The 26806-nt window shown below is 46.3% G+C and overlaps 1 protein-coding gene across 6 annotated transcripts in view; it reads right to left on the reverse strand.

Annotated features, from left to right (window-relative positions):
• The window catches only part of RTN4 (reticulon 4), a 53282-nt gene that overhangs the window by 14513 nt on the left and 11963 nt on the right, over positions 1-26806 (reverse strand). For 2 of the 6 annotated variants that reach the window (XM_040429750.1, XM_040429751.1), the window contains one exon: positions 4827-5034. In XM_040429750.1, the coding sequence (XP_040285684.1) occupies positions 4827-5034 (208 nt within the window). Of the gene's footprint in view, positions 1-4826; positions 5035-8114; positions 8265-15296; positions 15450-21882; positions 23968-25529; positions 25590-26806 lie in introns of those variants that run through there. The other 4 variants (XM_040429748.1, XM_040429749.1, XM_040429752.1 and 1 more) reach the window with 4 other exon arrangements.

The raw sequence follows: 26806 nt of genomic DNA on the forward strand, positions 1-26806 counted from the left end.
CGCTTCACTCCCAACAATCTTCTACCACATCTGTTGGTGTAATACAGCCCGATCCATGTCTCCTCGGGCCCTCAGCTCCCTGTAATTTGCATTCTTGTCTGTGTCTGACGATGTAACGTTCACATTACAGAATGTTCTTTTCTTTCTATTTTAGATATTTTTAGGTTAAACACTGATCTACGTTACCCAAGGTTAGTCCGTCATTGACCAGTGGCTTATCTAAAAGATAAGGACCCTTTTATAGCACAAGGGAAAACCATGCCAAACATGTGAAATATAAAGGTCCATTACTGATACAGCGATAGCCCTCCAGTCCGGTTGACACAGATAGAGTTACATCTGTAGCAGAGGTTCCGGCAGGAGCCTCTTTCATGGACAGAGGAGGGCGGGGGGCAAAATTCTATCTGGCAAAATGTCGGTGCTCACATCAGATTGCTGACAGACCCCAATAGGGTGAATGGATTCCGTTGGGCACCAGCAGTGTCTAGCGACATATGCCGGATCCCGAGGTTTTGGTATTCTATTCCTGTGGCTGAACAGAACATGAGAATTGTACCGCAGATTTATTCAAGAACCTAGAAAGTGCACACACTGCGGTATACTTGGTGCAAGACCCAAAAAGCCGTGTAATGCCCCTCTCGGGCCACTGCATTGTTTTATCTGGGACGTATAAGCCTGACCCAGACTTCTAAACTCAATTAAAATTGCAGAGATTGCAGCAGTTGCAGAGAGAGCAGAGCCTCTGGGTGTAATGGTAACTCCCCCATTGCTCCTAGAGGCTCATTTGCATACATTAAAGCATCATTTCCTCAGCAGTATGGACACATGAACATAAGACCAACACAGATGCCTGCAGCTGCCAAGCGCACATGTAACAGATCAGCCAGTGTCATAGGTACAAATCTGCTGACAGATGCCATTTAAGGATGTTTTCCAGGACTATTTATTGGTGATCTATCCTTTAGTAGGGTTGTTGCGATACCAATTTTTTGATTCGATACCATAAAAAAAGTATTGCGATACTCGATACCACGTGAAAAAAAAAAAAAAAAAAAAAAAAAAAACACGTGCATTCCGCATTAAAAAAAAAAAAAAAAAGGCGAATCGCGAATTTATTTATACTTTTTTTCTGTTCCGGCGTTCACTGCATAGGAGATTTTTTTTAAATATTTTAATAGTTTGGACTTTTTGGACGTGGCAATATGTAATATGTTCATTTATTTATGGTTTATATATTTTATATGTAAAATTGGGAAAGGGGGTGATTTATACTTAATATTTTTGTGTTTTATTATTATTATTATTTTAAATAACTTAGCGCCCTTAGGGACTAGAACCTGGGATCTTTTCATCCCTTGACCTATTCACCCTAATGGAGCTCTATCAGGGTGAATAGGACCGCACGCTCTCCCTACTGCCCTGTGCATAGTACACACAGCAGCAGGAGCTAACCATGGCAGCCAGGGCTTCAGTAGCGTCATGGCTGCCATGGTAACCGATCGGAGCCCCAGGATTACACTGCTGGGGCTCCGATTAGAAGCTGCCACTGCACCACCAATGAGAAGGGGAGGGGACCCTGCGGCCACTGCCACCAATGATTTTAATACTGATAATTAACCTTTAATACAGGAGGCGGGTGCTGGCAGCAGTTAACCCCTCAAGTGCCGCACCTGAGGGGTTAACTGCCACTGATCGCAGCTCCCTGTCATAGGCAGGGTGCCGTCACCTGCCTCCTTTATTAAAAGGTTAACCATCATTGGTGGCGCAGTGCGCTCATGTTCTGTGATGCTAGGCTGCGCAGTAGGGCAGACTAGTAAATAAATGTCAAATCCCAGTATTGTATCACTACCGGGACAAAAGTATTGATTGGGTATCAATATTTCGATACCTGCAACAACCCTAATCCTTAGGGTAGGTCATCAATCATCGCCAGGACCCCCAGTGATTACTACAAGCTCTGGAACTACACAGTGCACTATGTAGTGGCTGTTCCTGTTTACTGCCATTCACTAGAAAAGAAGGTGCGCAGCTGTAACGAGGACCAGTCACTACATGGACATAGACCCTGCCAATCGGATACTGACGACCTATCCTGAAGATAGGGCATCAATACGTGTTGGAAAATCCCTTTAAAGAGGATCAGACATGTCTGTTGAAAGTACTTCTTTTCCCCAAGAAAAAAAAAAAAAAACTATTCTGGAGAATCGTTTCCTAAAACTGTCTGGAACTTAGCACTCCCCGCCCACCCCCCACCCCTTGGTGTTTTTAATCAGAGTAACAATGGAGCTGGACCCTCCATGTTAGAGTAGGTCCCACCTGATAAGAAGCTACCTTGTCGTCTGGTAGGTGGGCTTGACATATTTTTGATCAATAATACGCGCTAAGAGCTTCTTCACTGCTTTGCAGTAAATTATGGCGTCATGCATTTGACCCTGTTCACATATTCACCTGTTCGCTCAGTCTTAGCACATTTAGTGGTGTGCTGCTACTGTTTTTGTTTGCTGTAATATTGCCGGGTAGAATAAAAGGCGATGTTGGCATAGTGTGTACACTCACCCTAATGAGACCCTACTTGGCCTAGTACACCCTACTTGGCCTGGTTGTACTAGGCCAAGTAGGGTCTCATTAGGGTAAGTGTACACACTATGCCACCATCGCCTTTTATTCTCTATCTCGGCTCTAGTCACCTGCCAGTCCACTATGGATGCCCACACTGTCATGTTTTCCCATTTGGGACCACTAGCTTAGTGCCTTATGGTGTTGTGCAAGGTGTGGGCATTCATCCCCTCTTTGATGGTCCTGTTGAAGCTCTATACGGTCCTACACCCATGACCAATTGAGCTCCTACATAACCATCATTTGTATGTCTGTTTATACAGGGAGTGCAGAATTATTAGGCAAATGAGTATTTTGACCACATCATCCTCTTTATGCATGTTGTCTTACTCCAAGCTGTATAGGCTCGAAAGCCTACTACCAATTAAGCATATTAGGTGATGTGCATCTCTAATGAAAAGGGGTGTGGTCTAATGACATCAACACCCTATATTAGGTGTGCATAATTATTAGGCAACTTCCTTTCCTTTGGCAAAATGGGTCAAAAGAAGGACTTGACAGGCTCAGAAAAGTCAAAAATAGTGAGATATCTTGCAGAGGGATGCAGCACTCTTAAAATTGCAAAGCTTCTGAGGCGTGATCATCGAACAATCAAGCGTTTCATTCAAAATGGTCAACAGGGTCGCAAGAAGCGTGTGGAAAAACCAAGGCGCAAAATAACTGCCCATGAACTGAGAAAAGTCAAGCGTGCAGCTGCCAAGATGCCACTTGCCACCAGTTTGGCCATATTTCAAAACTGCAACATCACTGGAGTGCCCAAAAGCACAAGGTGTGCAATACTCAGAGACATGGCCAAGGTAAGAAAGGCTGAAAGACGACCACCACTGAACAAGACACACAAGCTGAAACGTCAAGACTGGACCAAGAAATATCTCAAGACTGATTTTTCTAAGGTTTTATGGACTGATGAAATGAGAGTGAGTCTTGATGGGCCAGATGGATGGGCCCGTGGCTGGATTGGTAAAGGATAGAGAGCTCCAGTCCGACTCAGACGCCAGCAAGGTGGAGGTGGAGTACTGGTTTGGGCTGGTATCATCAAAGATGAGCTTGTGGGGCCTTTTCGGGTTGAGGATGGAGTCAAGCTCAACTCCCAGTCCTACTGCCAGTTTCTGGAAGACACCTTCTTCAAGCAGTGGTACAGGAAGAAGTCTGCATCCTTCAAGAAAAACATGATTTTCATGCAGGACAATGCTCCATCACACGCGTCCAAGTACTCCACAGCGTGGCTGGCAAGAAAGGGTATAAAAGAAGAAAATCTAATGACATGGCCTCCTTGTTCACCTGATCTGAACCCCATTGAGAACCTGTGGTCCATCATCAAATGTGAGATTTACAAGGAGGGAAAACAGTACACCTCTCTGAACAGTGTCTGGGAGGCTGTGGTTGCTGCTGCACGCAATGTTGATGGTGAACAGATCAAAACACTGACAGAATCCATGGATGGCAGGCTTTTGAGTGTCCTTGCAAAGAAAGGTGGCTATATTGGTCACTGATTTGTTTTTGTTTTGTTTTTGAATGTCAGAAATGTATATTTGTGAATGTTGAGATGTTATATTGGTTTCACTGGTAAAAATAAATAATTGAAATGGGTATATATTTGTTTTTTGTTAAGTTGCCTAATAATTATGCACAGTAATAGTCACCTGCACACACAGATATCCCCCTAAAATAGCTAAAACTAAAAACAAACTAAAAACTACTTCCAAAAATATTCAGCTTTGATATTAATGAGTTTTTTTGGGTTCATTGAGAACATGGTTGTTCAATAATAAAATTAATCCTCAAAAATACAACTTGCCTAATAATTCTGCACTCCCTGTATATATAGCCCTACTTGCCTATCCTGATTGACCTACCTAAATGTGTTTATTCCTCTGTTATTCCCCCTAGAACTTTAGGAATAAAGTGCCAACTGGGTGTTACCAGTGAGAGATGTGCCATTACACAGACTGACTGCATCCAATCAGTGATGAAAAGTGACAATCGTCCAAGATGAATATATTCACACATTTCTAGGCAGAATAATAGAGGAAATGGTATTTCATGGGGGAAATTCATGTATTTTCTAAAACAGACATGTCAGGAGTACCGACAGGTCCCCGTTATAAGCCAACCTAATAACGCTGCACATGATTTAGTACAGTTTTGTCCAATACACCAGACCATTACAACAGAAGACAAAAGCAGCAGAATGTGAATAGACCACTTACTTGAATGGATGACCTTCTTCGGATTTCTGAATGGCTTGCAAAACCCCTTTGTATATTCTAAAGCTGATGGAGACAGACAGCAGGCCCAAGGCGATATATGCGACCACACTGACAATGCTAAAGACGGTCAGAGACAGCAGCAGGAACAGGAGGACCCCAAACACAGCCCCCGACTTCTTAATGTCCCGCCAGTACAGGAGGTCAACAGCTAAAGAGAAGAGTAAAACATGGTTAATTCCAATGGAAATAGTGGAAAACTGTTCTTTTCTATGGTGCTCACCGCTTAAGGCCCTATTCACACAACCATGCCCATTCTGTAAACAGAGGGTCCACAAAACACGGACACGACCATGTGCATGCCGTATTGCCCTTCCGCACTATGCCCATTCTTGACCACAAAATGGAGAATAGGACAGGTTGCTGTTTTTTTTTCCTGCGGGGCCGCAGAATGGACAGCACGCCATCTTTTGTGGCCCCACTGAAATGAATGGTTGTGGATCGGATGCAAAAAATACGCTCTTATGAATGGGGCCTTAGGAAAGAGATAGTACAAGTCAAAAATAAGGAACAATATTAAAGGGGGGACACAAACTTACAAAAACAGCACCACTCCTGGTCATGGGTTGCTTCTGGTACTGCAACACTGTTCCAGTAAACTGAAGGTGACTAAGTTGCAATACCACATACAACCTGTGCACAGGTGAGGCACTGTTTTTTTTTTACAACCCCTTGCAGCATTACAACAGTCAGAAGGCAGCGACCTCCTCACAAGGAGGGTTAAACGGAAAGAGCATCTAAATCCATGTGTGTAGAATCCCCGTCTGGATTACGGAGTGTCAGACAATGGGTTTCACTTGCTTCTAAATATGGTTTAGTTCACAGTAAGATAAACATGGCAAAGACTCAATTGCTCAATAACGCACACAGGGAAGATGCCAAACACGAAGGAAACGCCAAAAAGCCACAGCAAGTGCAGCTCTCCGCTATGTGCCAGGGTGCCCCCCAATACAGAGGACCCATGGGACCCAAGAAGTCCGGGAGCCAGTAGACAGCGGGGTCATCAGTAGTCAGGAATGATGGCATCCGCATTGAGAACCTGCCACCGGGAAAGTCTGTCCTGTGCACAGAACCTAACGGTACTACATCTACTAAAAGCTCTTCTCAGCCGCTGACCAGCAGTAAGCAGCCATCTTTGAAACTGGACTTTCCTGTCACTATAGGATCCATTCTGCAAAAAAAAGTGTCCACAAATTGTATGGGCATACATACACTCAGACAAAAAAAAAAAAAAAAGGAATTAGGGCTCATTCACATGACTATGTTTGGCCCGTATCCAATCCACTCTTTTTGCAAATCGGATGCAGACCAATTCATTTCAATGGGGCCGCCAAAGGTGCCACAGCACACCCATACGTCCACTCTGCGGCCCTGCAAAAAAGATAGAACGTGTCCTATTCTTGTCCATTTTGCAGACAAGGATAGGACATTCCTATTGACATGAAAAAGAAAATGGCAGCATGCACACGGCCGGGATTCGTGTTTCGCGGATCCATGATTTACGGACAGCAAAACAGATATGTCGTGTGCATGAGCCCTTAGAGTGAAAGGATAAGTTTATTGGGGAGAACTGTACAATGGGAAGGAGGCTCTAGGACCCAGAGATACGGCCCCCGGCCTGGACACTAGATGAGATACGGCCCCCGGCCTGGACACTAGATGAGATACGGCCCCCGGCCTGGACACTAGATGAGATACGGCCCCCGGCCTGGACACTAGATGAGATACGGCCCCCGGCCTGGACACTAGATGAGATACGGCCCCCGGCCTGGACACTAGATGAGATACGGCCCCCGGCCTGGACACTAGATGAGATACGGCCCCCGGCCTGGACACTAGATGAGATACGGCCCCCGGCCTGGACACTAGATGAGATACGGCCCCCGGCCTGGACACTAGATGAGATACGGCCCCCGGCCTGGACACTAGATGAGATACGGCCCCCGGCCTGGACACTAGATGAGATACGGCCTCCGGCCTGGACACTAGATGAGATACGGCCTCCGGCCTGGACACTAGATGAGATACGGCCAGAGCTTTCTGGAGTAGCAGGGAGCAAATGTTAATGAGTCTGAGCAGCAACCAGGTCTATGGGGCAGCAGGCAATGAATGTCCTCAAGAGAACACATAGCAGTGTGAATACGACACCATGCTGACTCCGGTAATCTTTAATCCTGCAGCGCCCAACATAGAAGGAGAGGACAATTTTCCACTTGCACATAAGTGTCCTTCATCAGCTGCCATTACTGTGCCCATAAGACCTCATGCACACGGATCCGCGAAAAAAACGGAAGCCGTCCGTGTTGCCTGCCGCAATTTGCGGAACGGAACGGGCGCCGGCAATATAAATGCCTATTCTTGTCCGCAAAGCGCGGACAAGAATAGGATAGGTTATATTTTTTTTAACGGGGCCACGGATGCGGACAGCACACGGAGTGCTGTCCGCATCTTTTGCGGCCCCATTGAAGTGAATGGGTCCGCATCCAAGCCGCCAAAAACGGAGCTCGGATGCGGACCCAATCAACGGTCGTGTGCATGAGGCCTAACCAACATAAAATATCGGGGCCATGTCCAGTCTTGGGGCTGGCACCAATAACGATGCAGGGAAAAGGGCGGTCATTAACCCCAGCAATAACACCCATGATCTAAAGCTCCCAAGCATGGCACATGCCTCCTACGGACCCCTCAACACCATAAACACAGCATCAAGTATTAGGGGATCCACAGGCCAGACAGACTGCATGTGCTCTGCCTCCATCTGCATCAAACAGGGTTAGAACGAGACGCTACGTAAGCGCGCCATCCTCCTATGTGACGTCAGTAACCCCTTAAAAGTGCTTCAAATGCGCAATTCTTAGGAGTAATAAAGGATCAACACAAGACGCGAGATAAAGCGGCTGCAGCTGGCGACATTTGGTACGGGGGGAGGTAAGAGAAGTGGCATCTGCTAGCACTAAATATAGCAGCCTGCCATGTAAAGCTCCCACAGCGGGCACACACCGTCCACCCTCTACAAGTGTCAGGAACCGGCCAGAAAGCCACCCAGCTTCTACCACATCCAAACAATAAAATATTAAAAAGCTGGAATGGAGGTAAAATCCTGCCAGAGCCACGCTGCGGGGAGGAGAAGCCACCTGGGAAGCCCAGATCAGCAGCACTGCGTGCAGATAAGACGGGCTTGGAGGGCACAAGGGCTTCATGCATACACGTGAGCCCGGGGAGAGCACTGACCGGCCTTGGAGTCCATCTTGGAGCTGCTTGCATGCGGTGGGACCTTCCACAGCTGACTAACGGCCTCGGAGCACTTCCTGCTGCTGCGTCGTTCAGGAGGTCACAGTGAACACTGCCTGCGGTGACTCAGCCGTGGGCAGAACACACCCCCCAGACCCCGGACTAAGGGGCTGCTCATCCTCAGGGAGGGGGAGGGGGGCTAGACAAAAAAAACCTGCTCTGCAGCAAGGTCTTCTCCAAAAACTTCCTGGGACACAAAAAGCAGAAGAAAGAGCCAAATGGGTCGCGCTCTCGAAATAAAAAGGTGTTTAATGGGTTAAAAAAAGTCACTTATACAAACCTTACTATTCCGTCCAGTAGTAAAGATATACATCTATTCATTATGCTCCTATATTCACCCCCAGGGTGTATCCAACTATACAGCAGCCGCCCATAGCTCCCCCTTACCTTACAGGCATATGTAACAGATAAGGAGATAAGTAGCTGTCAGACACTTCGGCAGCCGCTGATCTCTGCAGAACAAAGGACTGGCGTGGTCTGTCTCCGTACACAGACTGATTCTGCCAAAAAGTGTTGGGATCCACTAACATTTATCTAAGGACTCATGCACACGACCGTCATTTGGGCCCGTATGTTGACCCCATTAACTTCAATGAGGCCGCAGAAGATGCGGGCAGCACTCCGTGTGCCATCTGCATCCGCACGTCCGTCTCGTCCACAAAATTATAGAACAGGTCTTATTCTTGTCTGCATTACGGACAAGGATAGGACTATTTTATTAGGGGCCGGACGTTCCATTCAACAAAACGCGGAACACACGGCCGTTATCAGTGTTTTGTGGACTGCAACACAGCCAACAGTCGTGTGCATGAGCCCTTGTGCCGTGGGTTTTTGTGTGTAAAAACACGTAATCCGCATTGTCTGCAGGCAGCCTAAAGAGGTTTTTTTCCTTTTAACGCTCTGCTGCTGGGTATACGTTTTTTTAAACAGGTCAGACAACCCCTTTAAAGGGTTATTCTCATCTCAGACAATGGGGGCATATCGCTAGGATACGTTGCCATTGTCCGATAGGTGCTCCGCACCTGTATTCAGAACAGAGCCCCGAAAGTGGTGGAGGGTGCGGCCGCCCTCCATTCATTTTCTATGGCAGCGCCGGAATTTCTGTTGGGCCCATAGAAAGGTGCGCTCCTATTCCCTTCTATGGGCACAGCACTTGTCTGGAGGACTCTGCTCCGCTACCACCAACACTTTGCGGGGCTCTGTTCCAGATATAGGTGCGGGTAGTGATACGCCCCCACTGTTTGAGAGGAGACATGCCAGCTCAGCAAGGCGTACATCCTACACTGAAAGTCACTACCAAACCCCTCTGCCTGCTGCCTTTCTCCTGAAGACTAAAGGGACTGGGCATGCTGAAATCCAACAGCTCCATCTTTACTTCCCCCAACTTCTGCATCGGGCCCCCCATACACACAGAATGGTGGGCTGGTTCTGCAGAGCTTTACCCAATGTGTATGGTCAGCTTAAAGAGGTTGTCCAGGATTTTTACATGGATGGCCGCAGTCCTGCGTGCCCCAATTTTATCAACTGCTATGTAGTGAAGCATGGCACCGCTAAAGGTCCCTTCCATATAGCAGTGCCCGAAGCTGTGGCGCAGTGCATGGGATTCTGGAAGGACGCGTAAAACAAAGTAAAATCTGATCAGTAAGTAATGCTGCATTTATAGCGGCAATATGAGACCCTTTAAATGTGCTAATCTTCGCCCAGCTCCAACCTTGCCACCAGGGGCACTCCACCACCCATCTTAGGCTACTTTCACACCAGCGTTTTCCATTTGCGCTTTAGAAATTCGTCATAGAGGCTCAATAGTGGAGGAAAACGCTTCAGTTTTGTCCCCATTTATTGTTAATGGGGACAAAACTGAACTGAAGGGGATGGAGCACACCAGAATGCATTCTGTTCTGTTTCGTTACGTTCCCATGCCGGACACAAAAGCGCTGCCAGCGGCGTTCGTAGAATGTGGGAGCCAGGATAAGTTAATTGCCCGGGGTCCGGCTCCTGGGAGAAGGCACGGCCATCCAGGCGTTTCCCTAGCAGTGGGTGCTGCAATGGAAATTTGCCATTACATGATGGTCACTAATGAAATGCATGTCTACCAGAACAGGAGAAGACCCTGCAGAGGAGCTCTTTGTTCTGGCTCATAGAGGGGTCCCCTAATAGGCCATACAAACAAGGGTCACCAGGATCAAACCTATTAAAACCAGGCATACTGTCTGCTAACAGTTGATCCTGCTTATTAAAACGATACCTGGATGGCAAAAATCCATTGCCCCAACATGTATATTAGCACATGAAGGGTGGGGAGGGGGTGTGGCAAACGCAGGAAAGCAGGGACGCCGAGGTGCACCCTGGGGGTCTAATGTGCATATGGAATTAAGAAGTCCGCCCCCCCCCCCCCCCCCCGGATGTGGGCCAAGGACTTTCGCCATCTAGGTAGCAATTTAAAAATCAGCAGGCTCAACCCCACCAGGCACCATGTCTGATTAAAAGGGTTGACACTGCTGCCAGGTCCTTTTTTAAATGGTAAAATTTAAATAGTTTCCCAAAATTTAACCCCTTAAGGCTCATGCACATGAGCATGTGTGCCCAGTGCTGCGCGGGCATCATTCGTGTGCCTTTGACTTAAATGGGTGCAGGATCCGCAAGACACTGTCCGCACCGCAAAAATAAATAAATAAAAAACAGGACATGTTCTACTTTTTTGCGATGCGGACTGCTTCCGTTCCTCCACTCCGCATCTTGAGGACCCATTCAAGTCAATAGGTCCACATCCGTGATACGGAGTGCGCGGTTGGCGCGCGTATATTGAGGATCCGCTGGGTTGTCTTCCCCAGTACAGGCGCGGAACACACACACTTGTAGGCATGAGACCATAATGACCACTCACTGTCATCACTGTTTAGAGGGAACTTCCCCCTTCTGTGAGACTCCCGCTCTACAAGAACCAACAGCTCCAGTTCTTGGAGAAGCCTTCTGCTCTGCAGCCAGGATCAGAGGTAGCTCCAATCCCAACCGTTAACCCTTGTGATTGGGTCTCAGTGATCGGAGGCTGGGGAAGCGCTCTGCAGTCAGTCCTCTGGACCGAGAAAAGACCCCAGGACTGTAAGGTCAGTAATCCTAATGCTGTTAGGATGTGTTGCCTTAACCGCAGCTTGTGCCGTAGACACAGAGCATCATGTGAAGGAGTATGCTAATATATGTTTATTAAAAATGTAAGTATAAAATCTGTAAAACAGTAATTCCTTAATGAGATTACAAAAAAAATATAAAAACATAGAAAATATTAAACAAGCAATGATTTTTCTTAAAATACATTTTACAGAGTATACTTTACGTAAAAGCAAGAAAACCACATTTAGGTATCCACACAACCAAAATAACCTGAAAACCCCCTTTAACAGGTTAGTCAGTGTGAAGTAGTGTAAACAAAGTAAAAAAAGTTTGTGATGGAGCCTAGTGTATTGTGCCCCTGACAGTCAATATTTATATGGGCAGTGTATTAACGCCTCACATCTAGGACCCTCATCTCTCAGTACAGCTGGTCGCACGTGTGGGGCCCACTTTTGGGTCATTAGCTCGGCTATTTATTAATTTTATGCTATATTGTGCAGCACTTTACAGACATTAGCACCATGCTGTCCCCATCTCCGACATCTCCTATATGGGGCTGTGATGGCAGTGGACAGGTAGAGCCTGTGTTCAGAGGTGTGATGGGGGCTCCCTCCCAGAAGCCTCCACAATTCATCCCCACTGGGCACACATTAGTGCCAACATACCTCTGTGCCATCCAGCGGTAAATACAAAGCTTTACCACCAGCCATCATAATATGGCAGGAATCCCCTGGACACCCATCTACCACACACACCATAGACAGTATACACTGCAAAGAAAAAGGGGGTCGGTCAGCACATCCCAAAGCGCAGGGGCACGTTTCTATGGCGGAGAAAAAGACAAGCAATGCAACAGGTCACTGCAAACCAAATAAAGTACAAAATTGCATCATAATTGCAAATGCTATACTAATAAGTTAGAGATACTTGGCAAATCGTTTTGTACAAAATTATTTGAGCCCGTCTGCCGCACGTCAAGGCGATCTCTAGTTAGACTGGTTCCTAACACAAAATTTTACCTGTTATGTGCCATGCCTGCTATCATAATTCAGAAAGTGCAGGTTCCACATGCATGCTGGATCCCCCTGAATTTCTGTCATTTTTGGTGCCAAAATGGCCTCCATTATATCCACAGAAAGCAGTTACCAGCATGCATGCCGGGCCCTCTCCACACCACCCCTGGCGCCAAAAGGTCACCAAGGACTGCAATGAGAGTCCACACACTCTCTCTCTCCTGGTGCCAAATGGCTTCAGTGAGTGAGGGGGAGCAGGCCAAGCTATATACTAACACTAATTAAAATCAACCTGTGGGACAGACATGCTGGAAGGAGTGCACGACTGGGGAGGCAGCCACACCTCCAGCACGAACTGTAGAGAAAAAGGGGGTTAGTCAGCACATCCCAAAGCGCAGGGGCACGTTGCTATGGCTGAGAACAAGACTGTTAAACAAAACATGCAATGCAACAGCTCACTGCAAACCAAATAAAGTACAAAATTGCATCATGTCCAGACAGTATACACAACCGTCTCACAGAAAATAATGAAAACTCGACATGAATGAACAAAACTACCAAATGTTACTGGGATCAAAAGCTGCACATTCAGAAATCCCGAAGCAAGAGCGGCCGCCTAGAATCTGCGGAGAAAGTCAGGAAATCCAGAATTGAAAGATCCCACCATGTGCCCTCTACATGGCGCCCCTCAACAGGGCATATGGCAGGTTATCTGATACACATTGGGTCCTCAATCACGGTCACATTTTAATACCCACTCACAACATACGCCATTACCAGCCTGCGGAGTCCAGCAAAATCTTCCATCTAACCTACAAGCAGCACGCTGCAGATTATATATCATGGGCAGCAGGAGATGTGCATACAGCCATCAGCCCCTCCGTGAACATGCATGCTTGGAACCCAGTCCGTTATTTCAAAAGAAACCTTGAGATAATCGTCACCAGTGAGATATGAGAATATAAATTTATTTATTATATATATATATACATACACACACACACACACACACCATATGGACTCTCTCCTGCCAACTCCACCTCCCCCTGGACATGGTGACTTGTCATTCCAGTAACAAGTCACCACATTCTCGAGGAAGCAGCTGGCAATGGTGGGCTGCTGAACCGGAACAGTACATATCGTACACTGACACACTATTACCAGTCCATTTGGGAAGAACGCACTTCTGCGTGCCCAAAAACCCACTTCTATTCTATTTTATTTTTTTGAGCAGGGGCGGACATAGACCCTACAGGGAAATTTCCTGGTGGATCAATGGCTGGGGACCGCCTGAGCCCTCCTCTTGGCCACTGGCTGCAGGTGCCCTCCTGAATTCAACTGTATGGCTGTCCTCACGAAGCCAATGCAACTGATTACTGCAGATGGCACGGGAGCCCATGGCATTCTGCCCTGCTAATGAGGCAGTATACAAATGGCCTGGAAGAAGCCAGACGGTGACTTGGAACGGGACTCTGGTAATTTTATTTATTTTCCTTCTTTCCTTGGCCACTTCTTGGGGCACTATGGGGGTCATTAAAGGGGTTGTCCGGGTTTAGAGCTGAACCCGGACATATCCCCATTTTCACCCAGGCAACCCCCTGACTTGAGCATCGGAGCAGTTCATGCTCCGATGCTCTCCTTTGCCCTGCGCAAGGCAAAAGGCATTTTCTGGAGTTCCGGTGACGTACAGGGCTCTCCATGGGGCAGATAGGCGTGCTTTAGAGCTGCCCTAGCCTGTAAAACGCCTAGGACAGCGCTAAAGCCCGCCCATCAGAGCCGGTGACGTCACCGAACACAATGCTGGGCGGAAGCCTCCACCCGGCAGTGTGTTATTGTAAATAAAAGAGCCCAACATCAGGGGGGCTGCCTGGGTGAAATTATGGGTATGTCCGGGTTCAGCTCTGAACCCCGACAACCCATTTAATAGGGAAAATCCAGGCAGCATGCTGAAGGTACAGCTGGCTTGGTGCTGTGGCCCACATCTCACCTCCTAAGCCCCCTGCTCCATATCTTGGAGACAATTGGAGGAGGACAGAACATGGCAGCTGTTGATGGCCACCACAGACGGACAGCTTCTGGGGAGGTACTGTGCGGCACTGTGGTACCATCTCCTACTGGAGCAATATTTGCTGTTAAACTTGGGTACTGCTGTCCCTGTTAGCCTGCCTTCTGTCAATTTGGACACCCCTGCAACATGGGGCCATATTTAGATTTCTCCAGGGCCACTTTAACTTCCCAATCCACTCCTGAACCTGGGGACCATCAGCAGCCCCACACCACGCCTATGGCTTGTGAGGATTGCTAAGCGACTAAGCGTTTGTGATCAGCTCACGCTGACCTGATAAGATTAGAAGTAATAGGAGGAGACGGGGGAAATACTGGAAGGAAACGACCTTTGCACTGCAGATTTACTCCATTTAAATCGTAGGTGGTCTTCATAAATAAAGGCACATTACTTTAAAAAGGTTTTACTTTCTGACCCTTCCCACTGTAGTCATGCTTAACAGCGGACTACTCTGCAGGCTTCTCAGCAGTGCCAGACAAACATTTAAGGGTTAATCCATAGACTCTTCTTAGCTTTGCGTGGCTATCTGCTGAAGATCTGTGCTGAACGACCACACGACGGAAGGCATCCTTGCCAAGCGCGGGGGGCAGATTAGTGCCAGCAGGGAACACATTACACGGGATGATTTCTTGCTTCACGTCAGGACAAGACAGTAAACCTGGTTCTATTCTGGAAAGGGTGTGGATGAAAGTAACCGAAAAACAACGCTAGAGAAATCTACCGTCCACTGCACGGTGACCACGCTACCGGAACGAACCTGGTGGCTCGCAAGTGAATGCAACTACTCACAGGCAGAAGCCGATTATCACCTCTTAGGCTAAATCTTTTCCAAGAGACGACCGTAAAGCAACAGCTGGACGAGATTTCCTGTGTCCTTAATAATGTAAAACGGGAGGGGGGAAAAAAAAACAAAAAAAAATTAAAAAATAAAAGTACCTTTTTGCTTCCAATTGCTCAGCTCACTTGCCATCTCTGATCGAGAATAAACTCCGTCCTGGAGAGAATCAAACCAGCAGCATACCCCTAGAGCCGAGCCGTCGCAGACATGAACTGTGGACTGGCGGGCAGACGGATTACCCTCTGCTCCACTGCTCAAGGGTCACCTGACTGCTCCATGGGCGTGCAACATGTGATGCAAAGCGGAGCCTTACAGCAGAATCCATGGGCAGAGTCGCATTGTTTCTATCACATGCCCTCAGTGAGAAGACGGGGAGATGATCACTTCCGCCATGTTCAACCTAAAGCTGCCCCTACACATTCACCAGCTGTCGGCCAAACTCCTGACTCCCCCGATGTACATACGTGTCCGTCTCCTATGGGGAGAGCGGAGAAAGCCACCGCCAGACACATCAGGGGGCGGCTGATCACCCAAGGCAAAAAATACTAATTTCTCCCAATCCTTGTCTACCACAGCTTCATCTGTTGGAGTTTCCCACAAACACGTGTCAGCCGTTTTAGGAAGTCTCAGCCAATAAAAAGACCTGTATGGTCAGATTTGCTGCAGAAAAATGTCAATTTTTTTTATTTTTTTTTGCTGCAGAAATTCACAGACTTCTTCCAGAGCTTGACAGGGATGTTAATCTAGGCCCGGGGAATAATGACTGGAACAGACCGACATCCATGGTGGTCACAGGTAGGAACCAGTCAGATCACTTCAGGAGAAAGGTTTAGTGGCCAAGACAAAATAAGCAGATTTCTAGGACAACCATAAGAGAAAGCAAAAGGGGGGGGGGGATAAAAAAAAAAAAAAAAAAAAAAAAAAAAAAATGCACATGGTCTGCAGTAAAGAATATAGTGACACTGAGCCACCATATGAGCTATAGGCCTTACAGGTCTTTTGGGGTATGTATAAACATTCAAGATTAATTTTCTTGGGAGGGTCAGATTTACATAGTCTATGCATAAAGCATTAGTAATGGACAGTGGGATCCATACCTTAGGGCTCTTTCACACTTGCGTTCTTTTCTTCCGGCATAGAGTTCCGTCGTCGGGGCTCTATGCCGGAAGAATCCTGATCAGTTTTATCCTAATGCATTCTGAATGGAGAGAAATCCGTTCAGGATGCATCAGGATGTCTTCAGTTCCGGACCGGAACGTTTTTTGGCCGGAGAAAATACCGCAGCATGCTGCGCTTTTTGCTCCGGCCAAAAATCCTGAACACTTGCCGCAAGGCCGGATCCGGAATTAATGCCCATTGAAAGGCATCAATCCGGATCCGGCCTTAAGCTAAACGTCGTTTCGGTGCATTACCGGATCAGACGTTTAGCTTTTTCTGAATGGTTACCATGGCTTCCAGGACGCTAAAGTCCTGTTTGCCATGGTAAAGTGTAGTGGGGAGCGGGGGAGCAGTATACTTACCATCCATGCGGCTCCCGGGGCGCTTCAGAGTGACGTCAGGGCGCCCCACGCGCATGGATGACGTGATCGCATGAATCACGTCATCCATGCACATGGGGCGCTCTGACGTCATTCTGGAGCGCCCCGGGAGCCGCACGGACGGTAAGTATACCGCTCCCCCGCTCCTACTATGGCAACCAGGACTTTAATAGCGTCCTGGGTGCCATAGTAACACTGAACCCGATTAGTCTTCAAATGCTTTCAGTTCACTTGCGGTGTTACGGATCCGGCGGGCACTTCCGGCAAATGGAGTGCACGATGGATCCGGACAACACAAGTATGAAAGAGGCCTTACATGACTGACCAGAATAAATAAAGTGTGAGTGAGTGAGTGTAAGTGTGTGTGTAAGTGTGTGTGTGTGTGTAAGTGTGTAAGTATGTGTGTGTGTGTAAGTGTGAGAGTAAGTGTGTGTGTGTAAGTGTGAGAGTAAGTGTGTGTGTGTGTGTGTGAGTAAGTGTGTGTGTGTGTGTGTGTGTGTGTGTGTGTGTGTGTGTGTGTGTGTGTGTGTGTGTGTGTGTGTGTGTGTGTGTGTGTGTGTGTGTGTGTGTGCGTGCGTAAGTGTGTGTGTACACATATCTTTAACAAATCAACCTTTTGCAACATGTTAAAATGTGTAGTATAAACCAGTGAACAGCAGGTGGCGCTGTATCAATACACTAAAATTTGCAAACTCAAATCTCACCAGGACATGTGGAGCTGATGCATCTAATATGAAGGGAGGGGGGAAATAGAAAAAAAAAAATATTCAAAAACCAGTTTTCCGTTTTTATGACCGGACACAAAACCTCAGCTTGCAGCGGTTGTGTGTCCACTCACAAAACGGAATGAATTAACCCCACCAGAGCGTTTAGCTTGGGGGGGGGGAAGCATGGGGGCAATGACACCATAGGTATTTAATTAGGGTTCTGTAGGATCCATGTTCTTTCCCCCGTTTGTCTTTTCCCGCCCTTTTTTCTATTACAGGTGAATTTACCTCAGAAATTGTCTTACCTGCGGTCTAGAAGATTCTAACTTTACAAGTGGAGAGCGCAGCTGATTGGTTGCTGCCCGTTGCTGGGGGAGATTTCCAGCCCTCTGATTTGTTGTTTGTTTAGTGGCAGGAATCTGTTCCCCTTTATATTTACAGGTTCGGCGGAGCTGGCTCAGATTTGCCTGAAGAGCTGACCAGCGTCCCACCCACCCTTCCCTTTATTTTTTCGCACTTCACCTGTCGCTGGGCTTTATTAGAGGGGTAGTGTCGCTCAGCTCATGCTGAGTGGATCTTGGTCTTTATATGGTTAATTTATTATTGGTCTTTTGGTATTGGTTATGATGGTATTTTAAAATTAATTAATTTATTTATTTATGGTTGTAAAATATTTTAAGTGACCCTTAATAAAGCTCAGCGGCCATTTCCTCCACTATATTTGTTGGTGTCAATTATTTATTAGCAATAAGTTAGTATTAAAGTGTGTCATTTGCCCCCATGCTGACAGAACGGAAGACACCCTGAATGGATATTTTTCCATTCAGAATGCATGAAGACTAAACAGAAATGTTTTTTTTTTTCCCCGTATGGAGATCCTCTGCCGTATCTCAATACTGGAAAACAACAACGCAAGTGTGAAAGTCTCCTAACACTCCAGTAAGCATGGATAGCCTGTGTTATGCTTCATGCAGAGCCAGAAGGGGGCAGTACAGGAACAAAGAAGCCGCAAGTCACACCCCCCCACCCCCCCCCCCCCCCCCCCCCCCTCAGGTCTGTGTAATAGTTTTGCTTGATGTTCCTTTGATCAATGTACGGTTTGCTTAGATTATGGTGGTTAGAATGGCAGCCCAGTGGACAAAATTAAATACAAAGGGCTCACAAAAAATAAACCAAAAACATTAAAAGGGGTTTTCCAATTTTTACTTTTTTTAACTGATGACACCCCCGATCAGCTGTTTGAGGAAGCCACGGTGATCACTGCGGCCTCCACACAGATCACCAAGCGTCGTCCATCGTACAGTGACTGTGCTCGTATCGCAGCTCAGCCCTGATTCACTTCAACGGGGGACGAACGCGACGTCACACGGCCTAGGCCAAGCTGTGAACCACCTTAAACAGCTTATCAGCAGGGGTCATGTGTGTCAGGCCCCCCCCCATGATCATTTTAGGTCATCAAAAAAAAAAAAAAAAAAAAAAAAACAGAGAACCCCGTTAAAGAAATGCTACTCGCCTCACCAATCCTTCGCTGGTCCTGTCTGTCACACAAGAAACGCCCACCCAGCCAATCACTGGCCATCTCCGCCAATGATTAGTTGAACGTGCTTCTCCAGACATTTTCTGTGTCAAGATAGGAGCGTCAGTACAGAAACCAGCGGGGACCCAGTGAGAGTCAGTACAGAAACCGCGTATAAATCGACAGCAGTTGGACTGGTCCAATGCCTGCTCAGAACAGGAAGTAATCGCGGACAGCTAAGAAAACGTGCAAGTAAAGCATGTGACGGCCATCATCTCGCTTCCCATGGACAGGAAGGCCACAGTGCTGCGGGGTGGGCAGCCGGGGCTTTCTTAATAGGTGAAATGAAAGCGTGATACGAGTTTACGTTGCCACAGCATTCACTGTATGGGCATTCTGAATTTTTTTTTTTTTTTACTATCGGATGGTTCCTTTAGGTGGACAGAAATATGCCTTATTACATTTCTTATTACCATCAGCAGGCTACCTTAGCATCACCAATTTGTACCTTTTCAACCGAGTGTAAACGTATGTTTACAACATGACTTTGCTCAATTTTCTGGCCTTTTTTTTGTACAATCAGTGCTGTTTTTAACAACTTCTGCAATTTCTGGCAAAATCTGCTGAATGATAAATGTGCTACAATGATACCCTGCGCAGGGCCAGTCACCGCCCTGGTCGCCCATTCCCTTCAAGAAAATCTCCTTGAAATCTGCTGCAGAAATTGTTGTGGAAATGCTGTCGATTTGAGTCCGTGTTGCAAAGAGTGAAATCCCAATGCAAATCAGCAGATTTAAAGTCTGAAGCACACAGGTCAATTTCTGCTGCATATTTATTTCTACAGTGTGTGGATGAAAATGGCCCAAAACTCTTTACTGTACAACACTTTAACCAAAACACTTCAGCAACACATGGACATAACCTTAAACGCTTCCCTTTTACCCACAAAGCTCTCATCTAACTCCTTCTTCCACCCTACCAAAGATCTAATGCTAGTATCCACCAAAATTCAAACCTCAGTTCCCCACCTCGAAGGTTTTTTCTTGTGCTGCATCGGTTCTCTGGAATGCACTACCATCAACAATCAGATTCAATTCCTGCATCTACATATTTAAGGCTACTTTCACACTGGCGTCTTGGCTTTCCGTTTGGGAGATCCATTCAGGGCTCTCACAAGCGGTCCAAAACGGATCAGTTTGCATTCTGAATGGAAAAGGATCCGCTCAGAATGCATCAGTTCGCCTCCATTCCGCTTAGGAGACGGACACCAAAACGCTGCATGCAGCGTTTTGGTGACCATCTGATGAAACTGAGCCAAACTTATCCATCCCGGCACACAATGCAAGTGAATAGGGACGGATCCGTTTTCACTGACACAATAGAAAACGTCTTGGCTATGTTAAAGCTAATACAAACGGATCCGTTCTGAACGGATGCAGACGGTTGTATTACCTGAACGGATCCGTCCATGACGGATCCACACAACGCGAGTGTGATAGTAGCCCAAGTTTATCCTAAAAGCATCTTTTCAGACAGGCCTAACATACATTTTATAAACTGACTCCTGATTGATATCATCAATCCCCGGCCTCTAAACGGTCAATTCAAAAAGGATGAAGAGGAAATTATCTCGTGTTCTTTACAAACTCTCCACAGGACCGTTACACTAGGGTGGAAGACATATTTCTTCCATTACCTTGGTCAGTCATTTGTAGATGCATGTTCTTTTAAGAAAGTGATCCTCTGCAGAGGGGACAATCTAAGGGCTCTTTCACACTTGCGTTCTTTTCTTCCGGCATAGAGTTCCGTCGTCGGGGCTCTATGCCGGAAGAATCCTGATCAGTTTTATCCTAATGCATTCTGAATGGAGTGAAATCCGTTCAGGATGCATCAGGATGTCTTCAGTTCCGGAACGGAACGTTTTTTGGCCGGAGAAAATACCGCAGCATGCTGCGCTTTTTGCTCCGGCCAAAAATCCTGAAGATTTGCCGCAAGGCTGGATCCGGAATTAATGCCCATTGAAAGGCATTGATCCAGATCCGGCCTTAAGCTAAATGTCGTTTCGGCGCATTGCCGGATCCGACGTTTAGCTTTTTCTGAATGGTTACCATGGCTGCCGGGACGCTAAAGTCCTGGCAGACATGGTAAAGTGTAGCGGGGAGCGGGGGAGCAGCATACTTACCGTCCGTGTGGCTCCCGGGGCGCTCCAGAGTGACGTCAGGGCGCCCCAAGCGCATGGATCAAGTGATCGCATGGCACGTCATCCATGCGCATGGGGCGCTCTGACGTCATTCTGGAGCGCCCCGGGAGCCGCACGGACTGTAAGTATACCGCTCCCCGCTCCTACTATGGCAACCAGGACTTTAATAGCGTCCTGGCTGCCATAGTAACACTGAAAGCATTTTGAAGACGGATCCATCTTCAAATGCTTTCAGTACACTTGCGTTTTTCCGGATCCGGCGTGTAATTCCGGCAAGTGGAGTACACGCCGGATGCGGACAACGCAAGTGTGAAAGAGGCCTAAAATCTGTAGACCCCTGCATGAAAAAAAAACTGAAATTGTGTGGCAAGTGGCGAAAAGTTATTTTTCTTATGTTGTTGTTGGACACAGACTGAATATAGAAGCACATGACTTCAATTATACAGACCGCCACAACAACGAGACACACAGTCCCTGTTTATAGAGGTAGCCTTAAGAGAAACATTCTCCAACAGAGACAACTGTTTTCTCTGGAGACCTGCATGAAAATAGCAGAACAAAAACCCAAGTGACCCTGGACAATGACAAGGCTTAACAGATCAGTAGAGGCATTCAAACAAGCACAAAGTCGGTTAGAGAAGAATAAAAGAGGAACCCTAAAAACACATGCACATGGCTAGAAGAGAGAGGACACAGAGAGGGGCAGTAAATGCAAGTCATTACCTGAATTCTGGAAATTGCAAAAAGCCAAAGGAACAGTAGCTGGAGAACCCTCTCGCTTTTCCTTACTGGCTGGAGTGCTGATAGTGACTTCTTTAGCAGGTGTCCAAGGCTTTGAAACAGGTTCTTCGGGGCCAACTTTGTTCAAATCAACCACCTTATCAGAACTTTCTTTGGTTTTGTCCTTCACAGACATGTCTTCCTTCATCTTAGGTTGTTCTTTCGGGATCGGGTCTTGCAGCCATTTAGGTGCCTTAAAGTCTTCTTGTTTATCTCTAGGAGGGGTGGAAATATCTTTTATAGCTGGAACAGTAGATGGAATTTCAAAGTCTGTGGAGTATTCAGCTTTTCCAAACTCTTCCATCTGTAAAAGCTTATCCGGTTTGGACATCTGGGCAACGGGTTCTTCTGCTACAACATCAGACACCTTGTCAAAGACGTAAGACTCAAGGTATGATTTGCCTGGTGAAGGCTCCTTCCACTTGATATCACTTAACGGTTCCTTTTCTGTGGTAACATGTTGTTCAGAACCTAACACAGTCTTAGAAGCCTTCTTTGAAACCACTTCAGGTTCCCAGAGCAGGTAAGAAGGATCACTATGTTCAGATTCTGGAGAACTTTCTTCAAGGTGTGAAGAAAACTGAGAGTCAAATGCACTCTTTAATGACGACTTTGAGAATTCTGTTAGCACCTGCTCTGGAAAACTTTCCTTTATGAGGTCACATGCTATGGATATGTACGATGTTTCAGGCTCTTCCTTTACAGTTTCCACGTGGACAGGAACTTGTTCTTGTTCCTTTGAGCTTGCCTTATTGATCGCTTCTTCATAAGACGGTGGCTTCTCAGACTCGAACTTTAACTTCTCTTCACTCACAGGGATTATGTGCTCAACTGGGGAAATATCAGGCTGAGGGACCAAAGCACTGAGACCAACTGGGGCAGATGTCACTGGAGCTTCCATAACAATGTCAGGCAAAACTGGTGAAGAGACTGAATCTGTATCCTCAAACAGTGCCACATTCTGTACTGAAGGACTGATACTCTCCTGTGAAGCTTTAGCAGCACTTTGAACCAAATCAATTTTTGGTTCATAGCCAAAGTTTGGTACACCAGTGTCATGGACTTCACTTTCATATGCTTCTTGCACAATATCTGGAGTGAGCTCTGGTTTGTTTGCAACACTCCCATGTATAGTGTCAGTCATAACATAGTCTTCTTGGTCAACAAGGAATGGGTTAACCGTTGCAACGTTTGAACCTAGACGTGCAGTAGTAACGTGAGATTTAAGTTCTTCCATTTTTTTTTCATCAGTTATGTTGTCAGAAACCAGATTGCTGCCACTAAAAGCAAAAGGATTGGTGTTCTGCAAAGGAGCCAACATTTCATAATCAGAGGTTGCCTCAGGTGAGGCTGGAGATATGTCATCAGAAACATCTACATCCCTTTCTTCATCATATTTTTCCTCCAACTTTACAGTGGTTTCGAAATTCAACTTAGTAATCTGGCTTTTAAGGTCTACAGAAACAACTTTTGGTTCAAATTCATGGACCCCTGTGCTTGCAAAAGGCTTGAAATCAACATACTGGTCATCAAAACCTTCTTTGAGATCTGAAAACTCTTCATTAGGTGGTCCAACAGATCTAAGCATTCCTGAAAACATCTCTTTAGCAGACTGTGAATACACTTTTGTGTGGTCTCCAGAAGCAGATTCGGAAAAAGAAGTAGGGTGCTCAATAGCATGACCTCTCTCGGAAAAGAACAAGTCTTCCAATTTTTGTTGCACACTGGAAGAGGAGTCTTTGTGGTCTGTTACTTCAGGAAAATTGCATTCCATGCCACTACCCAACTTCTCAGCGATAGAAAAATCATCTATGGTCCTTGACTTTGCATGATCACCACCAACGGGGTCTTTAAAAGCTTCCAGTGTAATGGAGTCAGCAGGAAACACAACAAGCTGCTCTTTAGAAGAATCAGCAGAGAGAGGAGACAAAGAATGGAGGGAAGAAGCAGTCTCAGGCAGCAAAGAAGAAAGCTCCAGTTGGCCAGCAGGCACAGTACTAGAAGGTTGCTGCAACTCCATCACAATATCTGTGACGATGAACAGAGAGGGAAAGATGTCAGTAGCAGACAGAAGCAAATTACTTCATAGATAATGCAACAGACAAAATGACTCAAGAGAAAAGACAAAGATTATTTCATTACAAAAGGTACCAGTCACCACAGGTACGTTATGAATTTGTCCTAAACGCCTCTTTCTTGGGCTGTCCTAACATGGTAAAGACCTACACCCGTCTACAGTATATCAGTCTCCTGGAAAACAGGATTAAATATATTTTCCATGGCTACATGACAAAAAATAAATAAATAATGCTTGATAGGGGAACATCAATAAAGGGGTTGTCAAGAAGATGACCTCAGTCCATATGCTCTATTAGGGAACATGTACATCATAGAGGGGAATTGTAATCTTACCAGGATCTTCATTAGTGAGATCAGTAATGAAATACTATGAACCACAAGGTGCTACCAAACTACAATGGTAGAAAAGAACTACACAAGGCCTGTAAACATGTAACTATTTTCTATGCAGGGGAGGAAGTTAGTAAGAGCTGATTGCAAGGCACTCCTTGGGAGATGCAGGTGCTTGAATGCCACATTAAATGAACTGCTGCCCACCCACAGAAAGAGAAGAGATAAGTCCTCCAGATATGTAAAAAATAGAAAAAAATAAATAAAATGAAAACTGCACTGGAGAGCAGCATTTTTTACATTTAGTTTACTGGTGGGCATTACTACAGATATATATATAAAATATCTATCTATAATTTTTATTTTATTTTATTTACATTTGGGGATAATCCTGTTAAAACAATGGTCCAGTCAGGAGTTGAAAAGCGATATGCAAATCAGTACCTAAAGAGACTGATTACCTGCCGTTTATTTTCATTGGATCTTGATCTTTGGCTACTTTTTAGCACCGCTTAATTAGGGTAGAGCTGTGATCTGTGACTACTGTTTAGCGTTGGCCCCTACAGGGAGGTTGAAGTAGTTAGAGACACACCTCCTGTCTCAGCATTGGTTCAGGCTACTGCTCCCTACCCGCCCACTGCAGCTCTGCCTCCTCTGATTGGCTGTTTGTTCAGCTGCAGTAGAGATAAATTTACATGCAGCAGTCAAACCCTCAGATTCAATGCTGGCAGGGCGACGTGCAGCTGACAAACAACCATCATAGGTGCTGCATTACAGATACAGGCGATTGGCAGCACCTGTATAAGGGCCAAACATTGTGAACCATATGAACAAACACATGTTCCTGATAACTCTCTATCCTTGTCTGTAAAAGGGCCCAAAGCAAAGGTTAGGGTCACTAAGTTAGGTCTTTTAGACAGAAGAATCTCCACTGGTCCGATACGCTTGACTTGCCCATTGAGGTCAATGGGCCATCCATTACAATTCGTTTATCATCAGCTTTTAGCCTAAATAAGCCCTCATCAGTCTTATGTGCAGCAACATAAATCCCTGTTCTCCAACAATATCTGTGGTGACAAGTACGCATGAACTGTTATACTGCGCAGGCGGTTAGTCAGAAGTGAATAGAAAGCAGATCTAGATCTTCAGCTATAGAGCAAGAGTGTTAGTGCAGAACTTGCCTGAAGAGGAGGAGTGCATCAGAGGTGCAGATGAAGCAGGAATAGGAAAAAGGTTCACATCTGAAAGAGAAATACAAGAGCTCAGCAGAAGTGAAGATCATTAAGGCTGAGTTCACACTTCAGTTATTTCAGCCAAAACCAGGTGCGGGTCAAAAACAATACAGGTGGAAATCAAACCATTTTACCTTACCTCCGAGTAGGCTTCACTATTGGCTTTGGCTCACAATAAACGGATGGAAATAACGGACCAGAAAACTGACGTGTGAACGCAGCCCAACATGAAGCACACACGATCCTCAGCACCAAAACAATCAGAGAACGAACCAGGTCTATTCACATGGGACAACCCTAAGAATGCACGCCAAGACGTGACCGTGGCTCCATGAAGAAACCATGCATTAACAGGAGCAGATTAGTGATCTCCCAGGAGAAAGTTTTTTCAAATTCTGTCCATGGCTCTGAACAGGAGTTTGGCCTCTTTTACACATCAGAGAATCATGGACAGCACACATACCCATTGACTTTAATGTGTGTATTCACGCACCAGACCATGGTGACACCACAGAAGCATGCCCTATTTTTGCCCGTGATTACGGATCCCTCACACCAAAGTCTATGGGTCTATGAAAACCAAGGACACAACAGAGATGCCGTCAGTGGATTTCATGGACCATTGGTAAATGATGCTGGCAGTGTCCGTGGAATACAGAAGACACATGAAGGGCAAAAAAATAAAAATTTGACAAAAGGACCAAACATGGATCCTTCATGGTCATCTTCAACCACTGACCATCTTGTCCTGGTTGTCATTATGGACCTGTGAAAGAGGCCTTACCTGTACAGCGCCCGAACACGGGAAACTGCAGCCACGATTGAAGATTAAGTGGAGTCACTGGTGCTGTTTTCACACCTAAATGCCTGAACATTTCCGGATTATCAGATCCAGAGATTTACTGGAGTTGACCTTTTACACATGTAGCCATCACCCTGGAGATGTTCCATGTTGGGTGCGTTCTCACTACAGAGGAAATGTTCCAGGTCCCTAGGCAAGGGGTGGGAACTTTAGGCATGGCCCACTGTGATTTTCTGGAACATTTACCGCTGTTTTCACACGCGCTCACTCAGACATAAACCGGAGTTAGTACTAGGGCTCTGGGGAGAAAAGGCCTGGGTAAGGTCTGGGACAGATATTGCGGATGTTTGTAGTCACACATACAGTAGTGTTTGTTTTCCGGTATTGAGTTCCGTCCTAGGGGCTCTATACCAGAAAAGAACTG

This window comes from Bufo bufo, chromosome 4, assembly GCF_905171765.1.
Source record: "Bufo bufo chromosome 4, aBufBuf1.1, whole genome shotgun sequence".
NCBI lineage: Eukaryota > Metazoa > Chordata > Amphibia > Anura > Bufonidae > Bufo > Bufo bufo.